At 38.5% G+C, this 27,395-nt stretch overlaps 1 protein-coding gene across 3 annotated transcripts in view; it reads left to right on the top strand.

Annotated features, from left to right (window-relative positions):
- PALLD (palladin, cytoskeletal associated protein) overlaps positions 1-22,774 on the top strand; it is a 185,368-nt gene extending 162,594 nt beyond the window's left edge. For all 3 annotated transcript variants that reach the window (XM_056489468.1, XM_056489469.1, XM_056489470.1), the window contains 9 exons: positions 707-808; positions 2,792-3,013; positions 7,903-8,052; positions 11,613-11,707; positions 16,652-16,784; positions 17,757-17,964; positions 18,674-18,839; positions 19,579-19,712; positions 20,681-22,774. In XM_056489468.1, coding sequence (XP_056345443.1) covers positions 707-808; positions 2,792-3,013; positions 7,903-8,052; positions 11,613-11,707; positions 16,652-16,784; positions 17,757-17,964; positions 18,674-18,839; positions 19,579-19,712; positions 20,681-20,853 — 1,383 coding nt within the window. In that variant the 3' untranslated portion in view covers positions 20,854-22,774. The remainder of the gene's footprint in view (positions 1-706; positions 809-2,791; positions 3,014-7,902; positions 8,053-11,612; positions 11,708-16,651; positions 16,785-17,756; positions 17,965-18,673; positions 18,840-19,578; positions 19,713-20,680) is intronic.
- The last annotated feature ends 4,621 nt before the right edge of the window (positions 22,775-27,395 follow it).

Below are 27,395 nucleotides of genomic sequence, written 5' to 3' on the forward strand. Positions count from 1 at the left end.
TTTTTCTCTTTAAATGAGGTGTTTCATCATTAAATGAGTTTGTCTACCACAAACTTGCAATTTTTTTCAGTGTTAATTTGTAAGAAAGTGTCTGAAATGCATTTGTAGACAAAGGAAGAAAACTAATAATGAAATAATTGATTTCTACATTAAGGTTTTCTTTTAACTCATTTTCTCTTCTTAGTGTAAATTGTTTTTTATAAGCTGTCTCATCGATTTCTGAAATGAGTAAGAGGAAATGGAAATTTTAAAATCTTAAAGAATACATTTTTCTGTATTTTGGACAAAATATTCAAGTAGAGTAGAATCTCCCTATCATTTTTTCCAATGTTTTCTGCCTTGTGGGTTTAATGTAAAAACTGAGCAGAATGACTTGGAGTAAGATTTGGAATGATTTGATATGCCCTCTTCTGTTGGCCATGATTTAAGCAGTTCCTATTGCTCATTCTGACCCAAGTTCCTGGCATGAGGATGGAAACAAATGGCAGAGTCAGTGCAAGAGTTGCTTGAGCCAAAAGAGCCACTTGTAATACTAAAAAAATGCATTACAAACAGTGGTAGAAAATTTCTGTTAGAAACATATCACTGCTGTCTTTTATCAACATTACTTTAAGCATTGCTGACTATGTACTGCTTTGTAGTTGAAGAAATAATATATTTTCCTTCTTTTGCCTCCCCTTTCATCTCCTTTTTATTTTTTGTTCAGAGATTAACATATGAAGAAAAAATGGCTCGTCGCTTGCTGGGAGCAGACAGCGCTGCAACTGTCTTCAATATACAGGAACCAGAAGAAGATCCTGCTATACAGGTGCCACATAATTCTACAATTTCATAGGAAAAAACACCTTTCAGATTTTCTTTTTTACAGACTATGATTGTCATTAAAATGAAGTCCTACATAAGACAATAAATATACACAAGTTAGGATGGTTATTGATTACCGAAGTCATATGTTACCTATTAGTGAAATAAACTGGAGGATCATATGTCTATTGCTCAGTTTTTCCATAAGGTTGAGACTTCTCAAATATCTGCTTTCTGCTTTAAACTCTTCCGCTTATCCTGTTCTGTCCTGACCTTTAAGTCTCTCAAAGCAAAAATACATCTACTATCTTGAAACCATCTTCTCTGTATTTGGTAATAGGCACTTTTTGGGTGCAGACCAAAACCACAACAGAAAGTCTGCTTGAAAGACCAGGTATACACTCTCCATTGTTCAGATGCCAGAGTTGCTCTTCTGAAATATGTAGCATTCATTTTCTTATGATGCTGCACAAAGTACACTGCTGATAAAAACTCTGAGGAACTGTCATGGATCTTGGTCTTTCTGCCTCTTGATCTTTTTTTCTACCTTTGCAGGAAGCTCGCTCTGTTGGTGCTTCTGTAGTGAGTCCCATGGATATTCAAAAGGTTAACATTTTCACCTTTTTCTGTCTTGTTCTTTTCTCTCTTTTTTCTTTCCCCTTTCCATTCTGCTGTTCTTGGTTAATAACAAGAGGTCATCTACTATTAATAACTGTGGAAAATTGGGCTGCACTCTGTTTATGAGGATGTCCGAGTTGTTCTAGAAGCTTGTGTGAGTGCAGTTTAACAGCAAATATCGTGTGCTCCACTATCTTTGTGCTGTAACAACAACATACACTGATATAATACTAACTGTGTCATGTACTTCATGGTTTACTTTTATGGTACACGTCAGGAAACAAGGACATTTTAAAACTATCTGCAGTTTATGAGGTTTTCCTCTGCTCTTCCATTTTTTTGCGATTATTGAGGGTTGTGAATAGTTCTGTAACCGATGGTAGAAAGATGTCATGTCATTCTCAGACCAGAGGATGGGGATGTGAAAGGATGCTTTGCATGAGATGCATGTTCTGTCTTAAATACAACAAGGGTCAGAGACAATGGCCAAAGTAATTTGAAAGTGTCTGAATTTCTGCTGACTGAGATGAGCATTGACTTCTATTTTTTTTCCTGCTTCTGAGCTATTTTACAGTCTTACATCATCAATGTTAACAGTAAGATTCCAAGCAGGAATTCTATACTGCAAAAGAGGCATTTCAAGAAAGTAAATAACAGTGTTATGTAAATCATAACAAAATTAAGCAAGTTCAGAGTGTTTTGCACTTGATGAACCTTTCTGCTTTTTTTGTTATATCTTCAATATGGTTACAGCAAATTTTGTTTTTAAGGGAGGGTCCCACAAAAAGGGGAACATAGCAACAGGAATAAAGGGAAACAAATGGACTACCACTGTTGCAATTTTCTCCTTTTTTCCCCCTCATTTTTACAGGCAACTGTAAACAAAATAATTTTATCCTTCTGCTTCAGCCTCTGGTACAGTTCTATGCAAATAGCAGATGTGAACCATATGGTCTTCTAGCCATCTGGAAACAAAACCCACCCTAAATCTGTCTGTACCCTCAAGGAAATATTAGCGTGTTCCTTTTGTCTTTATGAACTGCCTCAGAATACTTTTATTCTTATAGGATTTTTTAAAAAATGGAAAGAAAGCAACCAATGACTTTCTTTCCCCCTATAAATTAGACCTTAAGACAACATGAAATACTGGTTTTGCCTCATACCAGATGTCTTGATTGTTTCATAGGGAAGTTATTGGAGACATGGATTATAGTGTTTTTCTTCAACAAGATACAGTTTACTTTTATATGTAAAAACTTAATGTATTGTTAAAGATCAGCAAAATAAAAAAAAAATCCAAACATTAGGAACGGATCTTCCTGAGCAATGTGTTGAAGCTGGACATTAATATCTACCTCTCATTTGACAGGAATATAAAGTCTCCAGCTTTGAGCAAAGGCTGATCAGTGAAATTGAATACAGGCTGGAGAGATCCCCTGTGGAAGAATCAGATGATGAAGTGCAACATGGAGATGAACCTATTGATAACAGCATGTCACCATATTTTGAGATAAAGCTGAAGCACTACAAAATCTTTGAAGGAATGCCAGTCACATTTACATGCAAAGTGGCAGGAAATCCAAAACCAAAGGTAAGAAAAGACAGTAAATATTTCTAGAATTTCTCTGAAGAGTTCTGTGTTGGTACTTTACCATCAGGCTCTGGACTCTATGGGCTGTATCTTACAGGAACTGGAGATATTCACACTTGACAGGAAAGATTCCTATCTGGCATAAACTGCCAAATCTCTTTTGGCATAACTGGAGTTACTCAGTTAAAAATTGCAACTATGTGGCTTCTGCTCTCAGTTGCTTCCTCCTGAGGCTTCTTCTCAATTATTTTACCTGGAAGTAATACTTCTGTCATTTTCAGAGTTATCTCCAGGATACATCTGTAGCACAGATTGCAGTGCAATGCTAGAAAGCCCCACGTGAGCTGGCATAGGAGTCCCAAAAGCCACCTCATCTTGCTAGCATGGGTACATAGTTCAGGCATGGCTACATACTAATGCAAAAATATGTGGGTTCTAGTTCAGAAGCCAGCATGGTATCTCATTCTTCAGCATCTATACACACTAACAAGACTAGATTTTACTGGAATGTAGAAGGCGGCGTAATAAAATTCCGCAAGCTCCCATATATCTCAACAGCAAGATGAGACATGATGGTGAGGTTTTAATGATGAACTTCTGAGGGAGGGTTTGGCTTGGGAAGCATTTCCTTGTAGCAAATGTAAAAGTACCAGCTGTGTGATGTCAGTAATCTGGAAGAATGCCCTTCTTGGATAGGTTGCACACAACCATTTCAAAAGTCACTTGGCAATCAACTGACTGATTCTGCAGCAGGCAAACGGCAGCAGCTTCTCCATCCCCCCTGCAAAGGCAGGGTCTTCCCTGAGAGGTCCTCACAGCTCTCACAGTGACCTCTCCTGGACAGGGGCTCTTGTCTTAGACAAGATCAAAGCTGCGCTATCTGTTACATAAGACCTTCAGGGAGGCACTCACATCCAAATCTCTCATCTAGTGTAAGTTTCATGGGTACTTAAGATTTCAAACAGAGATAAATGCAAATGACTTCACATGCCCAGTGATATATGTGTATGATACTGTACGAGCTGTTAATTTAAATTAAAAAAAAAAAAAGGACTTTATGAGGTAGCAGAGGAAGAACAGCAGAGAACTAGGGCTACATCTACATCAGCAAGGAGTGCAGACCAGAAGAAGAAAATCTCTAGAATGAGATATCCATCCCTGCACACGTCAGAAGGTTTTACTCCAGGCTAGCTCTAATCTCCTCCCACAGACTGAAGCAGATGCACATTAGATGAGTTCTTGGAGCACATTTTCTGGCTTAGTTTCATCTGAAAGGAATCCAGTTCTGTGCTCCAAGAGCACAACATGATGTGAACTGCTGCTAAGTAAGTGGGGTTGATCAGTATACTTATATCAAAAAAGGACTCCTGCTTTGAACTGAAGACACACACACTGAGAAGATAAGCTCAGTCTAACTGAAACCAAACTTTTCATGTCTAGCATTACTTCTGAGATGACCGTAGGTAAGAGTCTGTTGTGCTGACCAAGGGTGGAATGCAAACGGGTCTGTTGCTGACAGAAGTGCAGTGTGTGCAGAGATACTCTTTCTGCCTGAGGCTTATGACTAAGTTGCTAGATGACCTATTATGAGTCAGCCTTAGTCAACTTCACCATCCCCTAATTTCCACAGTTTCCAATTAAGGTGTAGTTTCTCTGTCTGATTTAAGACAGATGAAAGGGGATGTCTCCTTTCCCTCTCTGGGGCGATAAGGGTTGCAGAGCCAAGAAGCCGCCCTCTCAGTCCTTCCCCTAAAGCAAGCCCTTACAGAGGAGCATCTGATGTGAATGCCCTGTGAATCACAGCCTGTTCTGTTTTCCTGCAGTGTCAAAGCCTTCACATTAAGAAGTGATTTGCTCTCGAACCTGGAACTCTGACCCTTTGTTCCATTCACTCGCAGATGCTTTGTGTAATTTGTTAAGTTGCTTGGGATGGAACCAATATCAGTGCTGTTGTAGGGCTACTTGTTAGCCAGGCTTCACAAATGTCCAGGGCCGTGTCTCCCCCTCATCTGCCAGAGTATTCCAAGACAACAATTTTGAAAAGCTCAATGGCTGAGGGCTGCCCTTCTGCTCTAACTTGTTGAAGCTGGAAGTGTTGCTTGTGAATACATTTTTTACTTTGGCAAATGAAAAGCTGGAAATAATTTACTAACTTGAAGCTCCTCCCTTCTAAGTGTTCTGTCAGGTCTGCCAAGGAAAAGCTTTGGGAAGGACTGTAGAGTTTCTAAAATCTGGCATTCATTACAAGGGATTTTTCTAAGCAGAGTTGTTGGCTTGATTACTTTTTCCCCTGAACATGCCATGTAAATTGAATACTGATGTGCAAATTCTGTCTTCATATATATGACTTTTTAAGTCTGAGCCTACTCTTTGTTATAATCTTTGGTGTAATGTAAAACTATTTTCTCATCAAAATGAGAAACCTATGGTGCTACAGGAGGGACTATGGAATACTTCTTTTTAAAGGTTTATTTCTCCTCAGAATTAAGACAATGCCACACAAGAGGTTAATTGAGACACAAATGTTGCATAAATCTCATACTGCTCACTCTTCACATGGCTGAATATAATTCTTGGTGATTAAAAATGCTTGTGCTGCCCAAGATCAAATCCCCCTTTGTACTGTGTATACCATTATATTCCTAGTCTTTACACACTGGTTTCTGAAAATCTGGTGCAAATAAAAGCAATCCCGATGCAGTGTTCAGTGCTTATGTAGGTAAATGGTACATTTATTAAAAGTTATCCTAGAAAGAAAATACTTCACTGCAAGGACCATTGTCTCCTGCAGTGGTAGTGTTTTACCTATTAACTCCATGTCAGATAAAGGTAATATTAAGAATTTACTACTCATATGGGATGCCAATGCTTTTAAACTTAGTTGAAATAAATTTTGGACAACATATACGTGATGTTTGGATAGCTGGTTCAGTGAATATTTGTGTGTATTTCCATGCATGTCTCCTGATATTTCTGATAAGTGTACTGTTACTAAATAGTTACTACTTAATGCAGTAGATTTCCAAGCAACATTATGACACATGTAAAGCATGCAAGTTAAAACTCATTTTTTGCAGCAATGTTGTTTCAGCACCCATTAGCATGTGTATATAAGTGATCAAATATCTCTTACATCTCCAGTAAGTGCTCTGTCAGCAGACAAGAAGACGACTAAATCTTTTGTTCGGGCCACAGAGTCTCGGCAAGGCTGCTGACAGACAAAGTGGGAAACAAGTATAACCAGCTATTGAGGAAATGAAATCATTTCAACTTACGCATAATGCTTGTTAATATAAAAATCATACACAGTAAAAAATTTTTAAGGAAAATTTCCACTCATTTTCACCAAAAGAATCTCCATTATTTTTATCAATTTCAAAAGTATACCTTTAATTTTTCCCCTAGTGAGTGAATTTCAAGCTTTGAAATGTTGGCACATATGAGAAGCCCAGCAGATTAAACTCTATTAGGAATAGAATTGCTCATTGCTCTGTCACTTCATTTTTTACTAGAGAGCCAGCACCCTTTCCTCACTCTTAAGACCTAAATTCCCATTTCAAGAATGAGGCTGAGCAAAATGTGTGTGTTTTCCTCCTGCTAAATAGTCTCAGCAAGACCAGGACAAATATAGTTGTACTTTGAATGACTTGGCCTGGTAAAAATGGTGTAGGTATCTGCACAAGTAACCGTGGTGTAGGTATCTGCGCAAGGGTCTCAAATGCTGAACACAACTGATGTTCTGTGTAGTACACATTTTGGAAATGACAAGTAAATAATGTCCTACTTAAATATGGGTTTGGGCAGCTGAGTACAGCCTTCCTAGTACAACATTTTTCAGATATTCCTCTCTGTGTGTTCATGCATATGCAACATTTACTTTTGATTCCAGCAGATATCAGTTTGGGATTTTACTTTATTATTATAATATATTAAAAAAAATCCTGAAAGCTAGGTCAGGTTTTTTTTCCCTTCAAGTCTGAGGCACTAAAAATACAATTTTTTATGTGTAATTCATGGATTACATGTAAGATATTATCCTGCATACATCATTTTTTTGGCTCACTGAAAGTATATCTTGGGTCAGCCAGAGAATAGAATTATGTATCAAAAGTACTGGAAAAGCCCTCTGTTTGATGGCCAATGTAACTGTTGTGTGCAGCTTGGAACTGTGCTGGTGTTGGCATGCAGCTATGAACGGATGTCGATGTGCTGCTTTGCTTTGAAGTATTTCCTATTACTTTGCAAAGCTCTCCTCTTGCTTAGCTGGCCTGTCACACCAGGGTGACATTGTTAGTTTCAATCATGTCATTACACTGTGCTGGCCCCTCCACACACTCAGCTGCTCACTGCCAGCAGGAGCAGCTCTATCCCCTCTGGCATTTTGGTCTAGTCCAGTCAGCATAATAGATAGGAGACAAAACGGATGTTTCAACAGTGAGATCATTGCTTCTATTTTATTCATCATTGAATTACTTAAGCCTATCATTATCTTGGTTTTTTTATTTATGTTTTTATTTTCTGAATAGAGAGCAAAAGCATTCTCAAGTTTTTTTTCTGCAACTTCTTCAGATCTAAGCAAAATAGATGTAAAATTAGTAATTTCTGAAATTAGTAATCTTTTCTTTGTAATGACATTTAGTTTCAGTTCTGTCCTTATGCACCTGTACGTTTTGTTGGAAGATGTTCAGACTGTTGTTTCTCTTTGGTCCACTGATAATCTTGTGAAAGTGCAAGTTAGTAAAAGTGGCTCATAGAATGAGGACTTGATCAAAGCAGTTTTCTTTTACTACTTACCAGAGAGTTTTCCAACAGTTAATTTCATTAGTGCTATTAAATGAGAAATTATGGCAATGGGCACCCACCTGTCACCAGCTGTTTTTTTCCTGCAGATTTATTGGTTTAAAGATGGGAAGCAAATTTCTAAACGAAGTGATCACTACCGAATTCAAAGAGAACCTGATGGAACTTGCTCACTGCATACTGCAGCCTCCACCCTGGATGATGATGGGAATTACACCATTATGGCTGCTAACCCACAGGTAAATGAAGGTTTGGCTCCAGAGCAAACATCCTCCTGGACATAAATCTTCAGAAAACTATCTCATCTCACATATGCATGATTTAATTAAATGATGAAGTCACTGTAAAGTATGTAAGTTAGATTTCTGTTTTCATCTTGCATCAGTGGGGTGGGACCTTTCTATCTCCAAGAGATTAGCAACTCAACAGCAGTTTTTTCCTGTGGTTTGAGGTTTCAGAGGGGAGTGGTGTAATTTTTTAATTATTCTTCCCTAGTTGTTTCAGCTGATAACATCTCAGTATTGTAACTGAGCATGGATAGCACATAAAGGGAGAAAAAAAATCCAGTTCACCAGCAGAAGTAATCCAGTGCAGCGATTTAACTTTCTTTTGTTTACCCTACTCACTGACTGAGGCCAATTTTTTCGAATGAGTGGGAGTGTATATCACCTGAACATGCTTGCATTAGGCAGATTGCAAGTCTGTAAGGCAAAAAAAATCTAGCACTATTATGCAGCAAAATGGTATCCTGTGTTGATATTAAACAGTGCTTTTCTGAAACACAGAGTGTTAGTGCTTTAGCAATGCCATTTTTTCTCTGCAGATTTAATACAAGAGTTGAGGTGCATAGCAGAAACCCACGAGTTCTTTAGATGTAGCCAAACTTACAGGTCACTCATCCTATTGAAGTAGCTTTTTCAGTGCACTTTTCCTATACCACAGCAAATTGAGGGGAAAGAGTTGCATGTGAGAAACCAAAGTAGTAACATAACTTTTGGGATGTAATGAATTATTCTCCTCTGTAGTGCCAAATATCTTGCCAAGACTAGGCCTGCAAGCATCATCACAGTGCAGAATAACAAACTGTATCACTGAGACAGAGTTTAATCTGAGCAGGAGTGTTGTGCTCTGTTGTGCACGTTGCTAGGTTACTCAGCGTGACGCTGCCTTTTTAGTCTCGCTCTTCAGCCTGTCAGTCCTGCTCACACTGCAGAGGGCTTGTGAATATAAGGGGTTTTTCACATGGGCAACACACAGAGAGCAGCTTTTGGGTAGATTCTGTGCACTGCAGTGCTTAAATATAGGTGGTTTAATTATTATTTCTACATAAATAAGTAAAAGAAATACTAATGAAATAGCATGAAGCCATGGAATTGTTCACGCTGGGAGCTTTTACATATAGATGACATTGGTAGCATTTAAACTGTGAAATTTCACAACAGGTTTAAAATATATGCAAGCTCAAGGTAAGAAATGGCTTCTGTTCCTCTTCCTCTGAGTGTTGTCTCAGTGCATGCACAGAGTTTTACTGTGTAGTGTTACTGCGTGATCCGAAGTCTTGGAGAACTTGGTGAACAAACTGCCTTTGTGTTTGGGCACTGTACTCTGTCCCTGAATATTTACAGCCTACTTTGGAGCATTTGTTGTTCTGGAAAATGCTCATTTAATGACACAACAGTGATCCAGGTTACCAGTTCTGGTCATTGATGGCCCTACTTTGTTCGTGGGATTTTTGATATACTAAAATGAGCTGGGTTTGGGTGGTTCCCAGCTTGAAGCTTGAAAAAGCAGCTTTGTTACATGATAAAATTCTGTGCTTGTGCTTTTTTCCTGCTTCTTTGGAGAAGAACCAGAAGCATCGTCCTTTTTACAGTGTAATTCCCAAGCAAACATACTTATCTCTTCCACTATTTGCTTGCTTTTACTATGCATTTAACAGTACAATGGAGGCAAAGAAGGGGTGTAAGTTAATTAACTAACCTTTCACACTCAGAAATCTGGATTCCTATTCTTTTAAGTCATCCTGAGTGGAAATAATTTTGGCAAAGTCTTCTCAATTCTAATGGAAAGTTGTCCACGTCTCAAAGCTATCACAAACTTAGGCAAATTTGGCAACCTCTCCTTAAGAAAGTGAAGTACATAAATATAAGGGAGCTGACATCAGAGTTCTGATGGACTAGTAGATATTTGCTGTTGCTGTGTTTGGTCATTGCCATTGGATTCACCAAACTAAAGCAACAGGCATGTTCTCAGCTGATAGAAATGGGTTTTATTAAAGCAAAGGATTCAGTTCATTAAATCTCTGCCAGTTTGTGCCATCTCATGACCTGGGCTAACATAATAGGATTTCTGTGTGGAAAAGGTCTTGTTGACAGACCCTGGAGATTGTCCACGGTAGTTAACATGGCAGGCCCCATTGCCCACGGCATAAAGTGCAGTGAGCTGGAATTAAAGTCCTGACACACCACTGGGTTTGTTGTAAAATCTGCCATAGACATTAATCCAGAGCAAATGGACCCTGGACCTAGACAAACACAAAACCTTGCCTGATTTGGGCCTTTAGTTAGAGGTCATATCCCTTAACTGAGCTCTTTCTATGAACTGTATGGGCTTGCATCTAGTTCTTCTTTTCACCTTTCTTTTCATTTCATTCTCTCTGCTTCTTTGCATTATACGCCCACAGTCCTCAGGCTGGAGTCTCCTCAGTTTCTAGGACATTGTCTCATTAATTACTTCCCACTCATTGCTTCCTTCCTCCTCATCCTGTGACTTTTCCAAAATCTTTGGCTTCCTGCATAATCTTCCCTATCCAGGTTCCTCATTGCCATTTGTGCTTCCATTTGTGACACCATCATGTATTGAGATATGCAGAAATTATCCCAAACTATGTGCGTTCATCAGAAACATATTAATATGTAGTAGTACCCAAAATAGAAATTCATTTGTTCCAGATGTCTTTAATGGCCTTGTAACATAAGGGAAAAAAATAAAGCTTTTACATAAGGAATTGCTGTAGGTCTTGCACAATGGCTTATTTTAGTGCAGGGATTTTACTTGTGGACTAAATGGGTCATGGGAATAGAAGTGGGACAGACTTCATTTCTAAGTGAACACAAAAGTTGTGCTATTTGAAGGCTGCTTGTGAGCATGCTGAAATTGTTTTTTGATGGACTTTGGACAGTTCTTAGAACTGCTATTTGCAACCCCTCAAGTACTGTGATAAAAATATTTGTCACTTTTATGCTGACAGACTTGTGTGTGGAGCTCGCAGCTTAGAGCTGAAATACACTGCAAAGCTGATGTGGGTTTTGCCTTACTGCTACCAGCCTGGGGGCAGAAATGTTATTTATTAGGACCACCAGCTGCTTTTACCCTTTACAGGGCAGTCCCATCCCAAATCTGTTAGGACTAGTGCTTGTGGTGGAAAACCTGTCTTCTAAAACACAAAGTTAAAGAAAAAAGGGGACCAAAACCACCTGAGCCATGCTATACTTATCACTCATTGAAAATAACCTGAATTATTCATTCTGCCCCCTTGCCACACACAGAGAAACCTCCTGCCCACATCAATAAGTCAATAAGGACTTGATTCTCAGTGGTGTTAGCAGTCTTTAAAAAAAAAGAATGTATTATATATACACATTGTATATATATATATGTATAATCTCAGTCATTCCAGGCTGCTCTGTGTTAGACTGGAAAATAAAATGGGTAGGCAAAAAAAGAACAGATCAGGTCGAACACTTATTATTACATATTTTAAATCTTTTGATGTTCCTTCTCTCTATCATCCCAACAGGGCAGAGTAAGTTGCACGGGCAGGCTGATGGTTCAAGCTGTAAATCAAAGAGGCCGCAGTCCTTGGTCACCTTCAGGTCAGCCTCACATAAGAAGGTATTTGATACTTTTTTTTTTACTTTTAATAATACAGATTTTGCAAAATAACTGTGGTAAGGTAAAGAATGTGAGGTAAGCAAATAAGTTAAAAGCATGACATTCAGGAAGAAATGTGACCTCTGCTGTCTGAAAATTGCTGCAGAACTTGCACACTCAGAAGTATAAGCAACCTCTGAAATGACATGACTTTTAAATTTCTTTAAATTTCCCTGTGTCCTACTCCTTTCTCTATGGTGTTCACTAGTAACTCTCTATCTCAAATTTACTGTCAGCTGCTGGGCAGGCTCTTGTCACTTAAGTTTTTAAAAATATTTCATGTGATTAGGATCCTACCAGGAATCTTCATCTTCTGCAGCTTTTAGTAAGTGTTCATTTAATAACCGCATGCCAAAGAGGTTTATCAGATTTACATTAGAAATATTTTACTATTTCAGTATTTAATATTTCAGTTCAGGTTCTTATAAGGAATTATGAGTCAGAAATAAAGTATTAAACTTATCTTTGGTGAGTTTAGAATTATTCCCATATGAAGCTATGGGTTATGTTTTTGGACCATAGAAGGGAATTTTCCCTTCAAATATTTTTTTTTTTCTTTGCCCAAAACATTTATGAGAGTGTTTAGCACAGCTTAGACAGCCTTAGATGATACAAAAAAAATTGATTTTAGTTACCAGAACTGTTTTCAAGGGAATGTGAGGGCTCTGGTTCCTGGATTCTGCTGTAATGAGCATGTGCTTTGCTTTAATGGCTCCAATAGAATCTCAATATTGCCCAACTAATACACAGAGTACATGTAACTACACAGTCAATGTACAACCAGGAAAGGATTTCTGTAACAGTTAGTACTGGTGTTAGTATGCAATGTAGAACTGCTGCATGTAAAACAGGCTCTCTTCCCCCCTCTGGTAGCTATAAAGTATTAGGAAGTGAGGCTGGTTCGTTAAAAGATCTTGCCAATCTTATTCCTGCACAGAATAAACTGCAACCCTGAAAGCTTTTCCCAGCATTTCTCTGAGATGGCCACCAACTCCCCCTGCAGTGTGTCAGCCTTTATGTTAAGCCCAAAGCTCAGACTGCCTCTGGCAGGGAATACCTTGCCAGGCTGCACTGTAAGAACAGCACAGAAAAAGCTGGGGCCACCTGGAGTAGCCTGTCCAGTCACTGATGCACTTAGCACCTTCAGATTATGGGTAAAAATGTCCCTGAAGGGAAAAGCTCCATGAAGAACCAGGTTTCAGCTGAATAAGTGAGTGCACATGGGGTGACAAAGGGGAAAAAGAGCTTTAAAAGCAAAGATGATGGAAGGTAGGTAGGGGTGAAAGCAGCTCCTGCAGCTCCTAAAGGACCAAATGTGTGTCTCTCTTTCTGTGAGGTAATAAAGGAGGAGGCTCTTTTCAATCTTTCCAAATGCATTCAATGTCCAAGGCCACTTCTGGCTGGTATTTGATTTTCTAATGGAGATAGGCACTCAAGCAGCTCCTATTGCTTTGGATCGGCTGTCCAGTTGGCAATGAATTAGAAATAAAGGATTTCTGTAGAGCAGTTTAATTAAAATTAGGGCAATTATTGGGGATTCTTATTTCATGTAAAATAACCATGGAAGGGCTTATCCCATTATCTTTGCTCTGGAAGAGCAGTTTCTGTAAGTATTCAGCACAGAATCTCTGTTTAGTGACAGTTCTCACTACTCCCACTGAAGGATTTGCCCAAGACTGATGAAATGGGAGCACATAAAACCTTCCTAAGACAGACTCCTGCCATTGGCTTTTCTAATGTAATATCCCAAATTACTGTTCCCCCATATACTGTGGTACTTGTCATGTGTATTGCCATTGACTTTTGGTAAGTAATATTCCTATAGCACTAAAATATTATTTCTATAAACTTTTCTGCTTGAGAGTAACAAAACTGTTTGCTTATTACAAGTGTAATTATTAGTTTAATGAACTTTATGACTTGTTACACTGTTGACAGGCTGCTTTTTCCTGAAGTATATTTAATCTCTTAAAAAATGTGTTCTGGCAGAACTCTGGGGTTTTAATTTTTTTTTTTAAATTTGCTTAGCTGACAAACATCACTTTCCTAGCATCCTTGATGTGGGTGGCCACTTTTGAATTTTCTGATGTGTAAAGCTTGGACTCAATCCCTTAGATGACAAAGTCCTCAACAAATATTATGTCACCTAAGCATGGCAGCCAGAGTCCCAAATAAATCTTAAAATGCATGAGATTTAAAGAAGATTTAAAAACTAAACAATCCTATCACCCTGCTTCAATTAGGGGAATAATTTCCACTTAATCTCCTTTATTCCAAATTAGTGATCATTACTATATGGTCAGTTGCAAAGTCTTCATCTTCTTGCTCACTGAAATTCCCAGTGCATTGTACCGTACCAACCCATGGAGTCTCCCTTGGACACATTTAGTACATGATGTCAGTTCTGCTGAAACTAATCTCCACAATGTGATGTCCGCATTGCAACTCCGAAGAGCCCACGATGAATCCAAGAGTTATTCCAGTCTGTTGCAATTTGTCATTCCTAGACTTCTGAAGCTACTTGGCTCTACTCATTTCACTATTTGTTTAAAACCACAAAATGTTTTAGAATGGAAGTGACCCTAGTTTTACCTCTCAAGGCAAAGGCTTAAAAAAAAGTCTGTGATTTTAGGATAAACCTACAAAGAGATAAAAAGAAATGCAACATCTGTGGTCACAAATTCTTAACTTCTCCATTTTCCATTTTATTTAGCATAAATCCCGCCCCACCCCCCCACCACAAACACACAAACACACACCTCCCAGTTTTGACCAGTGCTGCCTTTTCCTGTAGCTGCAGCAATGAGATGGTGGCTTTCACACTCTTGTGGTGCCAGTTCGCCTGTTTGGCTCAGCTTTGCAAAACCTTATGAAGCACCAGTTACTTGTACTTTGTTGGCATCTTATCAACAGGATGCTTATCAATAATGTGGAGGCAGATTTTGCTCAAGTTGCTTGCACTGTGCAGCACTCACTTGACAAGATACCATAATTTCTAGTTGGTCTTGCAGAACTCATGACCAAACAATATCAGCACATTTTTTCCTTACTGCTCTCCATCTTCCATCCCATCTACCTGCCCAAGGCACCTGTGTCTCCTAAACTGATCAGGAGCTCACCAGCTAGAGCTCAGAGGTGCTTATGAGTTGCAATGAAGAAGCTTTAGACATGTTCAAGTGGCAAAAACTATGAGGTGCTTCAGACATGGATGAAGCCACATGAGCTCTTAGTGTGTGAAGGGATGTCTGTGTTTCCCATTTCAGTATCCAGTCCTACATTATTAAGCAGTATGGACTGGACATCTACACAAGCCCCCCCAGCCCCCCCATTTGCCTTTAGTTATAGCTGTCAGAAAATTGTGATGGTCCTCAAAAAGTCAACACTGAACTATTAATAAGAGAGAATACTGTAGAACAGGTGATGCCTGGCCAATTCAAACAGAGCAATAGCAGAGAAAAAGGCAACAACAGAGCAGGGAAAAATAAATCAAATTCAAACTACTCTAATTAACTGCAGCCTCAGTGGAGCAGAGCATGCAGCTGGAGTGTTTATCTTCCATGCAGTAGTACAGCATCCTGTTTTCCAAATGTAACCATTGAAGGTTTTAGGCTCTTTTTTGCAGTGAATTGTTTTAACCTGGAGAAATGACATTGGGCAATAGAAAATGCATATGGGGCACCTACACTGCAGCATGGACACTGCAAACAGTGGCCAAAACAGAAACACTGGCAAAAGTTAACGGAATGTGGGATTCAGAGGAGAGAATTTCACTGCAATGTGTCATTGATAAAAATGGTCTTTGGAGGATATTTGAGTAGCTGCGCTTCTTTACACAGGATGTTACTGTAGGCAGCAGCTGGCTCCAGAATGGAACCCACTGGAGCTGATCAGGCAAGGACAAAAATGAATATAAAATTCTGTTTAAAAATTTTTATTACTAAATCACACAAATGGAATCATCTAATTTCAATGGAAACAAAAATCATGTTAAATGAGGAACCACTTAGAAAAAGATTTGATGGATTAAATGAACAGGCAAGAATAGCCAATGCTGAAAATTGATTCAATGATATCATGGAAGCCTTAGGGTGATTGATACTGTGTATAGGGACAGGAGTTATTTTTTTTTCCTTTATATTATTTATCAAAGCGTTTTGTCTTTATTAAACAAAAAAAACCCCAAAACTAGCAACCGAAGTTATTCTTCCTATTGCTCACAACTGAAATTCTCATTGTTTCAATTCCACAGTTTGGTGGCATTGAAAATATTCGAGAGTATCTTATACAAAAAACATGTTAAATGAGGAATAAATATATTCACAGCAATTCAATACCAGAATTTTCTGTACAGTCTTCACTAGTGCAGAACAAGAGAAGATAAGTCTGATGTGAAAGGTCTCTTGTCAATTGAGATGAGTTAGCTTTTAGCTGATGTTATTTGCTGAAAGGGAACTATGATTAATGAACAGTCCATGTACTTTCTGGTGTAATCAGCAGCAGTGAGGGGATTAAATACACAGGATATTAGAGATGGGGCACTGAAGCTACATGCCAAGGCCTGCCAACTTGCTTTATTTGTATTTCAGTGATTTAAAGACTAAACAAAATACTATAATTCATAAAATTAATTAATATTGCAAGCTGTTATTCTGTAGCAATATCGTTTTATAGGTCATAGTTTGTCACAACATGGGAATTAAATAAAAGTAATTAAATAACTGCAGTGTCATAATTAACTCAGTCTGAGCCAAATGCTACCAGTGCATGTGTGTAAATATGAATGGGGTGATTACGGTGTAGGTCAAAGAAGTGGTTTAAAATTCAAACCAGTCTTATAAGTGATTATGGTTCTTCTGATTTAGCAGAGAAAAAAAATAATTTACCTTTATTTCATATTATTTTAAGACCACGATCTCGATCAAGGGACAGTGGTGATGAAAATGAACCAATTCAGGAACGATTCTTCCGGCCTCATTTTCTGCAGGCTCCTGGAGACCTGACTGTTCAAGAAGGAAAACTATGCAGGATGGACTGCAAGGCAAGTGTCATGCAAAGGGTAGCAGCAGCCTTTTGATAACATCAGCTGACTGAAAAACCACTGTGGTTTCTTTTCAAAGCAATTTTGCCTATTGGCAGTTTCGGCGCCTGTTAGTAGGGTAATTAATCTCATTGCTTATGAGTGAGTAAGTGGACAATAAAAGTTTGCCACCCCTCCAATGAAAGTGCTTTGGGCAAATCTGAGAGCTCACAGTAAACTGATTTATAGAATTCAGCTATGCTGGGGTGTGGAGGGAAGCAGCACACACTGTAAAGACAATGTGTTTCTACATTTTAAATCCTTTTACTACTTGAACCCCTGTTAAAAGTTTCAAACAGTATAAACCTGATTTATGACTCTGCTGAGCAGAAATAATTCAGGCTTGGGTGACTTCTGTTTACTTTATGCTGACCTATTTGGGAGAAGCTGTTTGCTCTGAAGGAGTCCCCACAGCAAGTGGCACAGCTTTCAAGAGAGCAAGACTTGTCCACACAGACTGAGTATTAACTAGTGCAGGTGGTGCAGTCACTAGGGCACACCTCAGTGGAATGCAGTTTCAGAGGTCAGGAGTTAGTCAACTAACATCTTTTTGTCTGCAAGTTTTCCAACAAGAAGTTAATCTAGAAAGGAGTATCTCCTCATTCCACCTGAAGAGCAAACAATAAAAAAGACAAAAGGTGTCACCCTGCCTTTTGTTTTGCAATGTATTATTATTTAGCTTCTAGCCTATCTACACACTGATCTTTTTTCAGTCGTGCCCATAAGACATCATGGAATTCAGGGAGTTGGCCAGAAAGTAAGTAAATGACTACAACTGACTCAATGTGTAAATCAGGACAGAATTAGATCTTTAAATCTTTTGGTACACTTGCAGTAGCAAACTAAACTATACTTCCCTGAAGTAACAAGTCAGGACTCCTCCAGTGTTTCATGTGACTAATACAATTTCCCACTGTTCTTTTTAAACTCAAGGTGAGTGGATTACCAACTCCAGACTTAAGCTGGCAACTTAATGGCAGACCAATTCGCCCTGACAGCTCTCACAAAATGTTGGTGCGTGAGAATGGGGTGCACTCCTTGATCATAGAACCGGTCACAGCCAGAGATGCTGGAATCTACACGTGCATTGCCAGCAACCGAGCTGGTGAAAATTCATTCAGCCTGGAGCTCACTGTTGCAGGTAACATCTTCATGCTAAGCTTTCAGACTGAGCAGTGTCAGGATAGCATGAAAAAAGGAAACATGAATGATGTCAAATGACACATTGAGGCTGGAGGGTAAGAGAAGGAAACCTGGCAGTAACAGAAGTATGGTATATTTATAGGTGAGCTATTCATGTTATGTTGTGGCAGAAGCTGACTGGCATGTAGTGTCTGTGTGCACAGTTAAGAAAAGGGGGCTGCTGACCTTGAGGCCCCAAACCAGACTATTGCCCTGGATGTTGCTTTGAAATGACAATCTTTGCAGACCCACATCTAACCCTGGGCAGCCAGTGGGAATGCCTTGTGCTTTTCACAGCACATCAGGCTAATGCCACTGTAGACTTCTGGTGGAGCAGTTGCTTTCCCAGTTAAAAGCCCATGCTTTTGTGGAATATGGGGGAGCACTTTCTATCAAGCATAGCAGCCAGTTTGTCTAGTTGTCATGGTCTACATTTCAATTATTTTAGGAAAAAAAATCAGCTTTTTAGCACTCACTTTTCCCCCTATTAAAATAATGATGGGAATGTTTTCTTCAGAGGAACCAGGTCTGAACTTTGTGATTAATGAAGACAATACTTATGTTTCCTGCCACTTAGATCTTTCGTAATTGTTTTTAGCACACTGCTGAAAGAAAGGCTATGTTCTCATCGACAAATGTCAACATAACTGCAATCTTTATTTTCACAGCTAAGGAAATACAAAAAGCACCTGTGTTTATAGAGAAGCTACAAAACACAGGTGTGACTGAGGGATTCCCAGTGCGACTGGAGTGTCGAATCTCAGGGGAGCCATCTCCTCAGATATTTTGGAAGAAAGAGAACGAGTCACTCACATACAACACTGACCGAGTGAGGTTAGATTGACTTAATCTCCCCATGTGTAACTTCAGTGATGATTTATCCTGTAAAACAAATAAAAACCTAAAAGGTCACATGAACACTTTGTGTAAAGGGCATCTCATAAATATTAACTAGTGATTGTAATAATTTATGACATTTACTCAAGTTTGCAGCCAGCCTGGTGGCTGAACCAGAAATAAAATGTTACATCTTTTCCATCATTAGACCTGCCTTTGCACTCTAAGCAAGAGAACTAGCTTTACTCTTCCTGAATCAAGACTATAGAAATTTGCTAGTGAAAAATCAAGGTTCCAAAGGAACACTACTTTTCAGCAGAAACTCTGATTCATAATTCTGCTGTACAGTTAAGCAACTAAGATGCAGTATTTTATATTTTAAGATCTTCCTCGAGTTTCTTTATCCTTTTCACAAAAAGTCTGGGTAAGATCTGGTGTTCCTGCTACTCCAGATGTCTTAATCCACAAGAAAAGAAAAAGAAAGACAAATTACTTCATGTGCTTTTTCTTCTTAGTTTTGAATAGAGGATGTTAAACTGCCAAATTTTCAAGCATACTCAAGGCTTTATTTTCTACCTGCTAACTTCAGAGGAAGTTCCATTTTAATTAAAATTTTAATTAAAGTTAGGCTATAATCAATCTGTAACTAAGATTGGGTCAGTTTATAATGCCATTTTAAAATAGCCTACACTGATTTGTGATTTAAATAGTAATTTTCTACTTTTCTTTTGATTAGCATGCACCAGGATAACTACGGCTACATTTGCCTGCTTATTCAGGGAGCTACAAAGGAGGATGCTGGCTGGTACACTGTTTCAGCTAAGAATGAGGCTGGGATTGTATCTTGCACTGCCAGGTTGGATGTTTATAGTAAGTGGCTTCCATTTTCATGATCATATTAATCCCCCCAAAAGCAACAGTTCTGTAAGTTTTGGGTTATTCACAGAATGGTTTACATTGGTCTCTCTTTCTTTTGTTTATAGTTTCTCCTCAATAGTAAACATCCTCTTCAAGACAACAAATGCTCTGTCAAAGTATATTTCAACATCTTTCAGACACCTAAAGAAAAACAAGCTTGCATGCTTTCTGTTTGTGCTTAGTACATTAAATATAGCTAATTAACAACAGATAACAGCATGATCATACGAATTTTGTGGATCATTATTACTGTTGTTTTGGTGGCACTTCCCTAACCTTTTGTATTCTTTTGTACATTAGTCTGTAATACACCTGTGACAGCAACCAAAAGTGTAGATGTTTTTATGGCTTTCTGCTTAATTACTCAGTTTGTTCCAAAGCAGACCCATATATAGTGAATGTTTCCTTAAAGAAGTATCTCTTACCATTCTTCTGAATTAAGGGGGAGGGGGAAGGGGAAAGACTGATAAAGAATGGTTTCTGGGGTGGTGCTGGAAGTGGGAATTGTGCATAGGAGATTTGGCTCAGCACTCTTCAGCATACAAGGGGTGGCAATGGCAACCAGATAATTTCCTTTTACACGGAACAATTAACCCTAGAACAGGCCTGTTACTGTAATAGGAGTGCACAGAATCTCCTCGCTGTCACCCTTCTTGGTGGCATAAGGAAATGTAGAAAACAATGCCAAAAAGTAAGACTTATATTTACTTACACATTTGAAGGTGAAACTAGATGCTGAGAAAAAAAAAAAAACAAACAAAAAACAATGCCAAGAAATTAAACAAATTTACCTTTGACACAATGGTTTTCTGCTTCTCAGAAATTACTGTCTCTTTCACAAAGGGTTGACTGAGCACCTGGCACACTTAGGTGCACAGCTCAGGAAGGCTAACACTTTTTCTTTCCTTTTTAATCTATAGCTCAGTGGCAACAACCCCCTCAGCAGACCAAGCCAAAGAAGGTGCGGCCCTCAGCCAGCCGGTACGCTGCTCTCTGTGACCAAGGACTAGACATCAAAGCAGCTTTCCAGCCAGAGGCAAACCCAGTCCACCTGACAATGCAGCCTGGCCTGGTAGAGAGCGATGACCTGTAGATTCAACTGCCGCTTCCATCATCTTCTTTCAAAGCAGAAACACTGAAAGCCATTGCCTTGACCAATGATACTCCTATGTCACTTTATGCAAGGGCAGACACCTTCATGTACAAAAGATAAACAACAAACACAGTAACCATATATTCCTTATTCATTATACCAAATTAGAAGAATAGATAGATTATTGATAGAAATGTACACATTGCACAACAAATCACACTCACCAGTTCCTTAACCTATGTTGCTTCATAACCCTTTTCATAGAGGCCAAAATGCATCAGAGAGAAAGATTTTTCACTACATACCTTTGCAAGCAGTAAGTAGATGCTACACAGTCTTAATGGTGCAAGATATTTTCTTCAAGGATTATCAACAATTCTAAAATGGCTACACATTCTGACAGCTACGATGAACAAGTGCAATACTATAAGAATAAAACAGAAAGGGACAAGGAAAAGAAATGTAAGCAAATGCTGTCTCTGCAAACTGCTTTTTGCTCAACAATGAAAAAAATCTTTCTTTCAATGCTGTTAGGATGGACGTTGACACCCTAATTTTCAATTCGTGTTTTTCCTTTTTGCTGTCTCAGAGGAGGCTTATTTACAAACATATAGCAATGGCAGTCTAAGCAGAAGCAATTATACTTCTGCAGGACAACAACAAGTTGACACATAGTAACAATCTACTCCAGATTACACATTGGTAACTAGATGGGAAAAAATTTTGATGGTATAAACCACTGCAGTGAGTTACTGCAAGGGGTGGGAGGGGGACTGGGCAAGAGATTGAAACTCTCTGGATTGCTGGACAGCAGTGTGTAACCTTGTAATACTCTCATTCAAGATTCTGAAATTCTAAGGTGAGCTGAAAACTAGGGAGTGTATGTATGGGATGTTTGACTGTTTAAAGCTTGTGTAATACGTATGAGGATTTTAGAAATGTATAGTAAGTGAAAAATAGGTTGAAACTGCACTACGAATTTAAGTGACAAGTATACACCACAGGGGCGATAGGTTTGCAAATCTGAGGAAACAGAAAATGAAGATAGGCAAAAAAAATCCAATTTGCTTTTTGCTTTTTCTTCTTAACATAACATGTCTCTGGTAGATTTTATTTTTTCCTTCTCCTGACTGCAGGCAAATGTCAACTCTTTTAAGGGGTAGAGTCTGTGCACCATAGGTGAAAAGCCTGAAGGCTACTTACAGAATGCAAGGCAAATCCACTTGTAAGTGGAGTCCCACTTAAAGTCACACCTGACTAGGTAGTTTTAAATTAGAACCAAATGAATTTCAGTTGAAGGGGAGGGAGGGAGAATGGATGGGAGAATTACTAGGCCTGACAAGGAAAATGAGTGTTTGATGGTACGAGCTACGATACTTTGCTAGGAAAGGAAAACACTGTATTCCTTATATGAAGCACATACATGGTATCTTTCATTATTTATAATAAAAGTGTTGAAATCTTTTATCTCAGTTCATTTATTCAGAAGTCCTGTACTTAGGGGGGTTTGTTTGTTTGTTTTTATTTTATTTTGTAATTGTGTACACCATATATTGCATTACTGCTATACGTGTATTGCTTTGTAAGTACACAAAGTTTGTTTTGTTTTTTAGTGACTAATAAACTTTAGCACACAAGGTAGTACTATTCTGGTGCAGGATATGACTAGAATGGGGATGGTTAATCTCGATTAACATCATAGTCTGTCAGGTGGGAATAATCTGATTTTATTCTAGAAGTGTGTCATATCTTTTGCCAAATTTTCCTCAGCTGTGACATGCTAATTTACTTTTTTGTTTAGCTTCACTAGCATTATTTTGCCACCTTTTATTTGTATTTATAAAAATGTATTATCATTACTTTGGACTGTTGTGCTGATATAATGTGGGTTTAACATCAATAAATATTACACAAATAGAGAGTTTTCCTTCTGGTAAAGATTAATAACTGTTTTGGTACAAGCATTCCAGAGTAAGATTTGGAAATTTTAAATGTTATTAATACAGTTTAAATGAGGCCTATATGCAGCATCTAAAAACTACTAGAATTTATCAGAAAAGTGTGCTTGTGACCTGGAATCTTGTTTGAACAGAACAGAGGAACATTACTCATAAATTCTGAGATACTTCTGCCAAATAGAAGAACTGGAAGATACTTTTTCTTTAATAGGTTAGAAAATATGCAGGTCTGTTTTGTATTTCTAATAATTGCAATATGTTGCCACTTATAACTGATTCTAAGTAAAAAGCATGGTCTGAGCATTGTTAAATTCATGTAAGAGCCTGGTAACAAGACAATATCAGAATTTTTTTAAAAAGAGTCAGATTTGCTTACAAAATCCTGATCCAGTTTCTCCTTTTTCAGTGAGAAGATACCAGGAGAGATGCAAGATCCATTTTTTCTTTTGGGTTTACATTTCAAGCATTGATCACTACAAACAGGCTTATGTCAGCAATTAAGTGAGCACTGACATTAATGATGATACTGCAACTGAAGTCACTGGAGTTGTGTCTGCTCACAGTACTTTTGGTTTGGCTTAGGGACTGAAAAACCGAGACTGCTTTTTCAGCTTGTTGAAGATGAGGTCATCATCCCTTTTTGCCTCTGTATATATGTACAGACACACTTAAGTAGTAAATCACATCTCTAAGCAGCAACATTGTTTTTATGAAAACATTCAGCTGTGCTGTTACTTAGTTACTGGGACTGTTTGGGCTTACAAAGTCAAGATAGAAGCGTGGCATAAGCAAATTAACTTCTCAAGCCAAAAAGCAAAAATTCTTGGAAGCATCAAAGTAACTTTCAGAATTTTAATCTCCTTCCACATAGTCCAAAGATAGATAGTATGACCTAAGACTGTATTTCTGTCATTTTTTAAGACTAAAAAAAGGAGCCTTGACTTTTTGCAAGACTTCCAGTTTAGGTATGGAAAGACTTCAAATTATTTAGGAAGCTGATCAATCCAAGCATATTCATAGCAATCAAAGACTCAATGCAACAATGATGAGGGTGAAGACAGAAAGCTCTGTCAAGAATACCAACAGTGAGGTGCAAAATTCCACATGCAAGAAGATTGTTCCAGCTGGTGGGGTACCTAAGCACACAGTGCCTTTATTCTAAGCTTTAAGGCAATAGTAACACTTAGTTAACATGCACAATTTGCTTCCATCACAGCTAACTGGCAGTAGGGGATCAAAACCAGTCCAACTTGAATCCCCAGCTTTCTGTATCACCATTTTCAAAGTCTGTTTTAATTCAGTTAGGGTGTATGCTAAGAAATGCCTTGATCCCCTACATCTGGACCACTACATCCTCACCTCTGCAAGTAGCCCAAACAGATTTCATATGTAAGTACTTCATGAGCTCACATTATCCAACATGCCATGATGCTGAAGGGATGAGCTGCATGCTCTGACTGCATGACCCAGCTGCCAAACCCACACCATGCACTATAAATAAACTCATGCATGGACTAGAAATGACTACTTGGATTATGCAGGTTGGCTAATTCATTCCCTCACCATTCAAGGTGTACCATGCAAGGGGTAGAATTTACTGACATTTATCGCATTCTCCTGAACTAAAAGAAACAGCCTTCCCTCTGCACAGATTTTCTGTTTGAACAGAAATATGAGCATATAAAACTTATCAGGCAGATGGAAACACAGCTCCTGCCCCAAGGAATTTACAAAGTATTCTAGAGAGCACACAGTATCTTTGACTTGTCTTAAAGCTTGCAACTCTAACTCAGAATTAAGCCACTTTGCATTCTTTAACAGAAGTGATCAACTCATAAAATGATCTAATTTTGCACTGCATCTCTATTAAAAATGTGTTTGGAACATAATGCTCAGTCATGTCTAGAGCAAAAAAGCCAGACAATGAGCAGCAGTACCTGTACAGCAATGATTTCAGCAGCCATACAACACCACCTAGAAGGAGAAATTTTGTGCTTTATAAAACAACTGCAGTATAACAGGTAACCCTGGGGACTGGCCAAGTCTTGTAACTGCTATCACTTTCTTGTTCTGTAGTAGCATAAATGGTCCAGAAACAGCTGCAGAAAAACAAAGCAGAAAGACATGACACTACCTGACCATTGCACAGAATGATTACAACACCTACATAAGGAGCTCTACAAATCTCACCACACCAAATGGATTATGGTAGGATTTGTCTCCTGTGTGTTTAACAATAGTTTCAGGGAAACATATTGTCAAGCTTTTTTGGACAACTCTTGGCCCAGACATCACAGAGTATTTGTAGAGAACTGAGAGTACAAAACCCAGACTGCCAAACAAGACCTTTCTGAGCTACTGCAAAAGGTGCTGAAAATAAGACTTTCTATACAACAGGCAACATACCTGTAATCTATTGCATATTAAGGACATCTCCGTGTTGGTGTCCTGAAAATTATGGTGAACTCTTAAAATGACAGCTGCTCTCTGTGCTATATATGCATTCCAAGAACAGAGCTATAAGAGCTTGCAAAGAATGGATGCAGTTCCAGTCTGTTGCTGGCAGGGACATCTCACCATCAAAAATCGTACATGCACACTAAATGACATCTAAATAAAACACAAGAAATTTCTATATTCCTTATTTTCTCTGAAGTTGCAGGAAGTTTTCAGTAGAAATTTACCAACTATCTGAAAAGGTAGGATAAAAGGTCATATTGAGAAGAGCAGAATTAAAACTGCAACTGAGAGCTTTTAACAGGTCATCAGCATCCAGGTGTTGACAGTACAGCCTCCAGCACAGAGCTGGAACATGTAGTTCATGTAGAACATGCATGTAATACATTCAGCATTAGAAATACTGAGCTGGGAGATCTGCAACTTAGAATTCACAAAACATCAAATTGCTTCACTAACAAGCTTCAGCAATACCATATAATCAGTTTGCAGTTATTCTTAAACAAATTGTTCAAGATCATGCAGCAATTTCAAACCCATCAGCATGCTACACGTGCAAGAGCACCTCAGCATCAGCCAGCAGCCTGGGAAATGCTAAGGAACATCTACACAACTCCACTTGTTCAGTGACATCTGCCCCCCGCACTCCCCCTAACACTGCCCTAATGTGTGTGTAATGATACCAAGGAAGCTTTGGTGGCTTTTACTTGGGTGTTGTCTCACTGCATTTGATACAGACACATTCAAACTGGCAGTTTTGTAATGTACAATGAACAAAACATATCTCAGACCTTAACATATATGAACTGTTAACATAAAGAATAAAAACATAAAAATACCAGAACAGTTGTGATTATAGTCATGCTGATCCAAAGATGTCTGGCAAAGTGTACAGGTAGAATTTTTTACTAACAGACGTATCTTCAGCAAAAAGAAGCCATTAGCATATGATCTGAAATTGAACACAATGTGTGTGTGAAAATCAAATATAACTTGGGACTTAGCAGGCACTAAGCACACCTAATGACTTCTCTCCACAGCTACACTTGACCTGTCTTTTCAAACATTGATTAACTGAATCAAGTGGGTGCACCTGGCCTTGAAGAGTTCATTTTTCATTTACTTTACTTAAATGAACCACACTGTTTGTAAAAAAAAAAAACACAAAACAAAAAAAACCCACATAATTGCAACAGGCAATACACATTTCAGGGTCATGCAATGCAACCTCACACTGTGCAACACATCAAAGTTGTAAAATTTGTCTTACAGCAATAAATAATCATTACAATGTATGTAATCATTACAATGTATGTTTTAACTGTAGGTAATAATGTAACAAAGAGTTTTTGGAGGCTGGGATTAAGGTATCCACTTTCTATCCAAGTTTCACTGATCTAAGTATGAAATCCTTTCTATCTTTAGAAGTCATGCCTTACAACCCCCCAGCAGCTCAGGATATAGGGAACAGGATTTTACAAAACTAGTAGCAGGGATGCCAGCCATCAGCTTTGCATTTACACAGGCAACTCCACCTCCCTAAAACAATACAGTTTTACTCACCAAGTCATTACCAATACAATAATGCCTTAGGATAGACTGCCCTCAGGAGGCCACAGTGAAATCTATTCATGGGATACAACCGTAACTCACTCAGCAAGCACCAACTCAGCCAACATTATATACTTCTGTTACCATAGTCTGCAAAATTGTATCCCACCAGAGCTCCTCCTTACAGCTGAAATATTTTTAAAAAATCCCAAATCAAAACCACCTCATGAACATTTTACGTGTCCTGCTAGAAACTTACAGACAATAATTACAGAATCACAGATGGCTTGGGTTGGAAGGAACTCTAAAGATTATCTAGTTCCAAGCCCCCTGCCATGGGCAGGGATACCTTGCACTAGAGAAGGTTGCTCAGAGCCCATCCAGCCCATCAATTGCAGCAGATGCCTTAATAGCAAGAGAAAACTGTTTGTATTAAGACAGTGAACTCACTACAACAGATCCTAAATTAAAAACATATTCTTTAGAGATAAGTAGAAGTAAGGCTCCAATAATCTACTTAGGACAAAAGATGAACAAGAGTAATCCATTATCTTCCCAAACATTAGAAAAATGCAG

This window comes from Oenanthe melanoleuca, chromosome 4 (genome assembly GCF_029582105.1).
Source record: "Oenanthe melanoleuca isolate GR-GAL-2019-014 chromosome 4, OMel1.0, whole genome shotgun sequence".
NCBI classification, from domain to species: Eukaryota; Metazoa; Chordata; class Aves; order Passeriformes; family Muscicapidae; genus Oenanthe; species Oenanthe melanoleuca.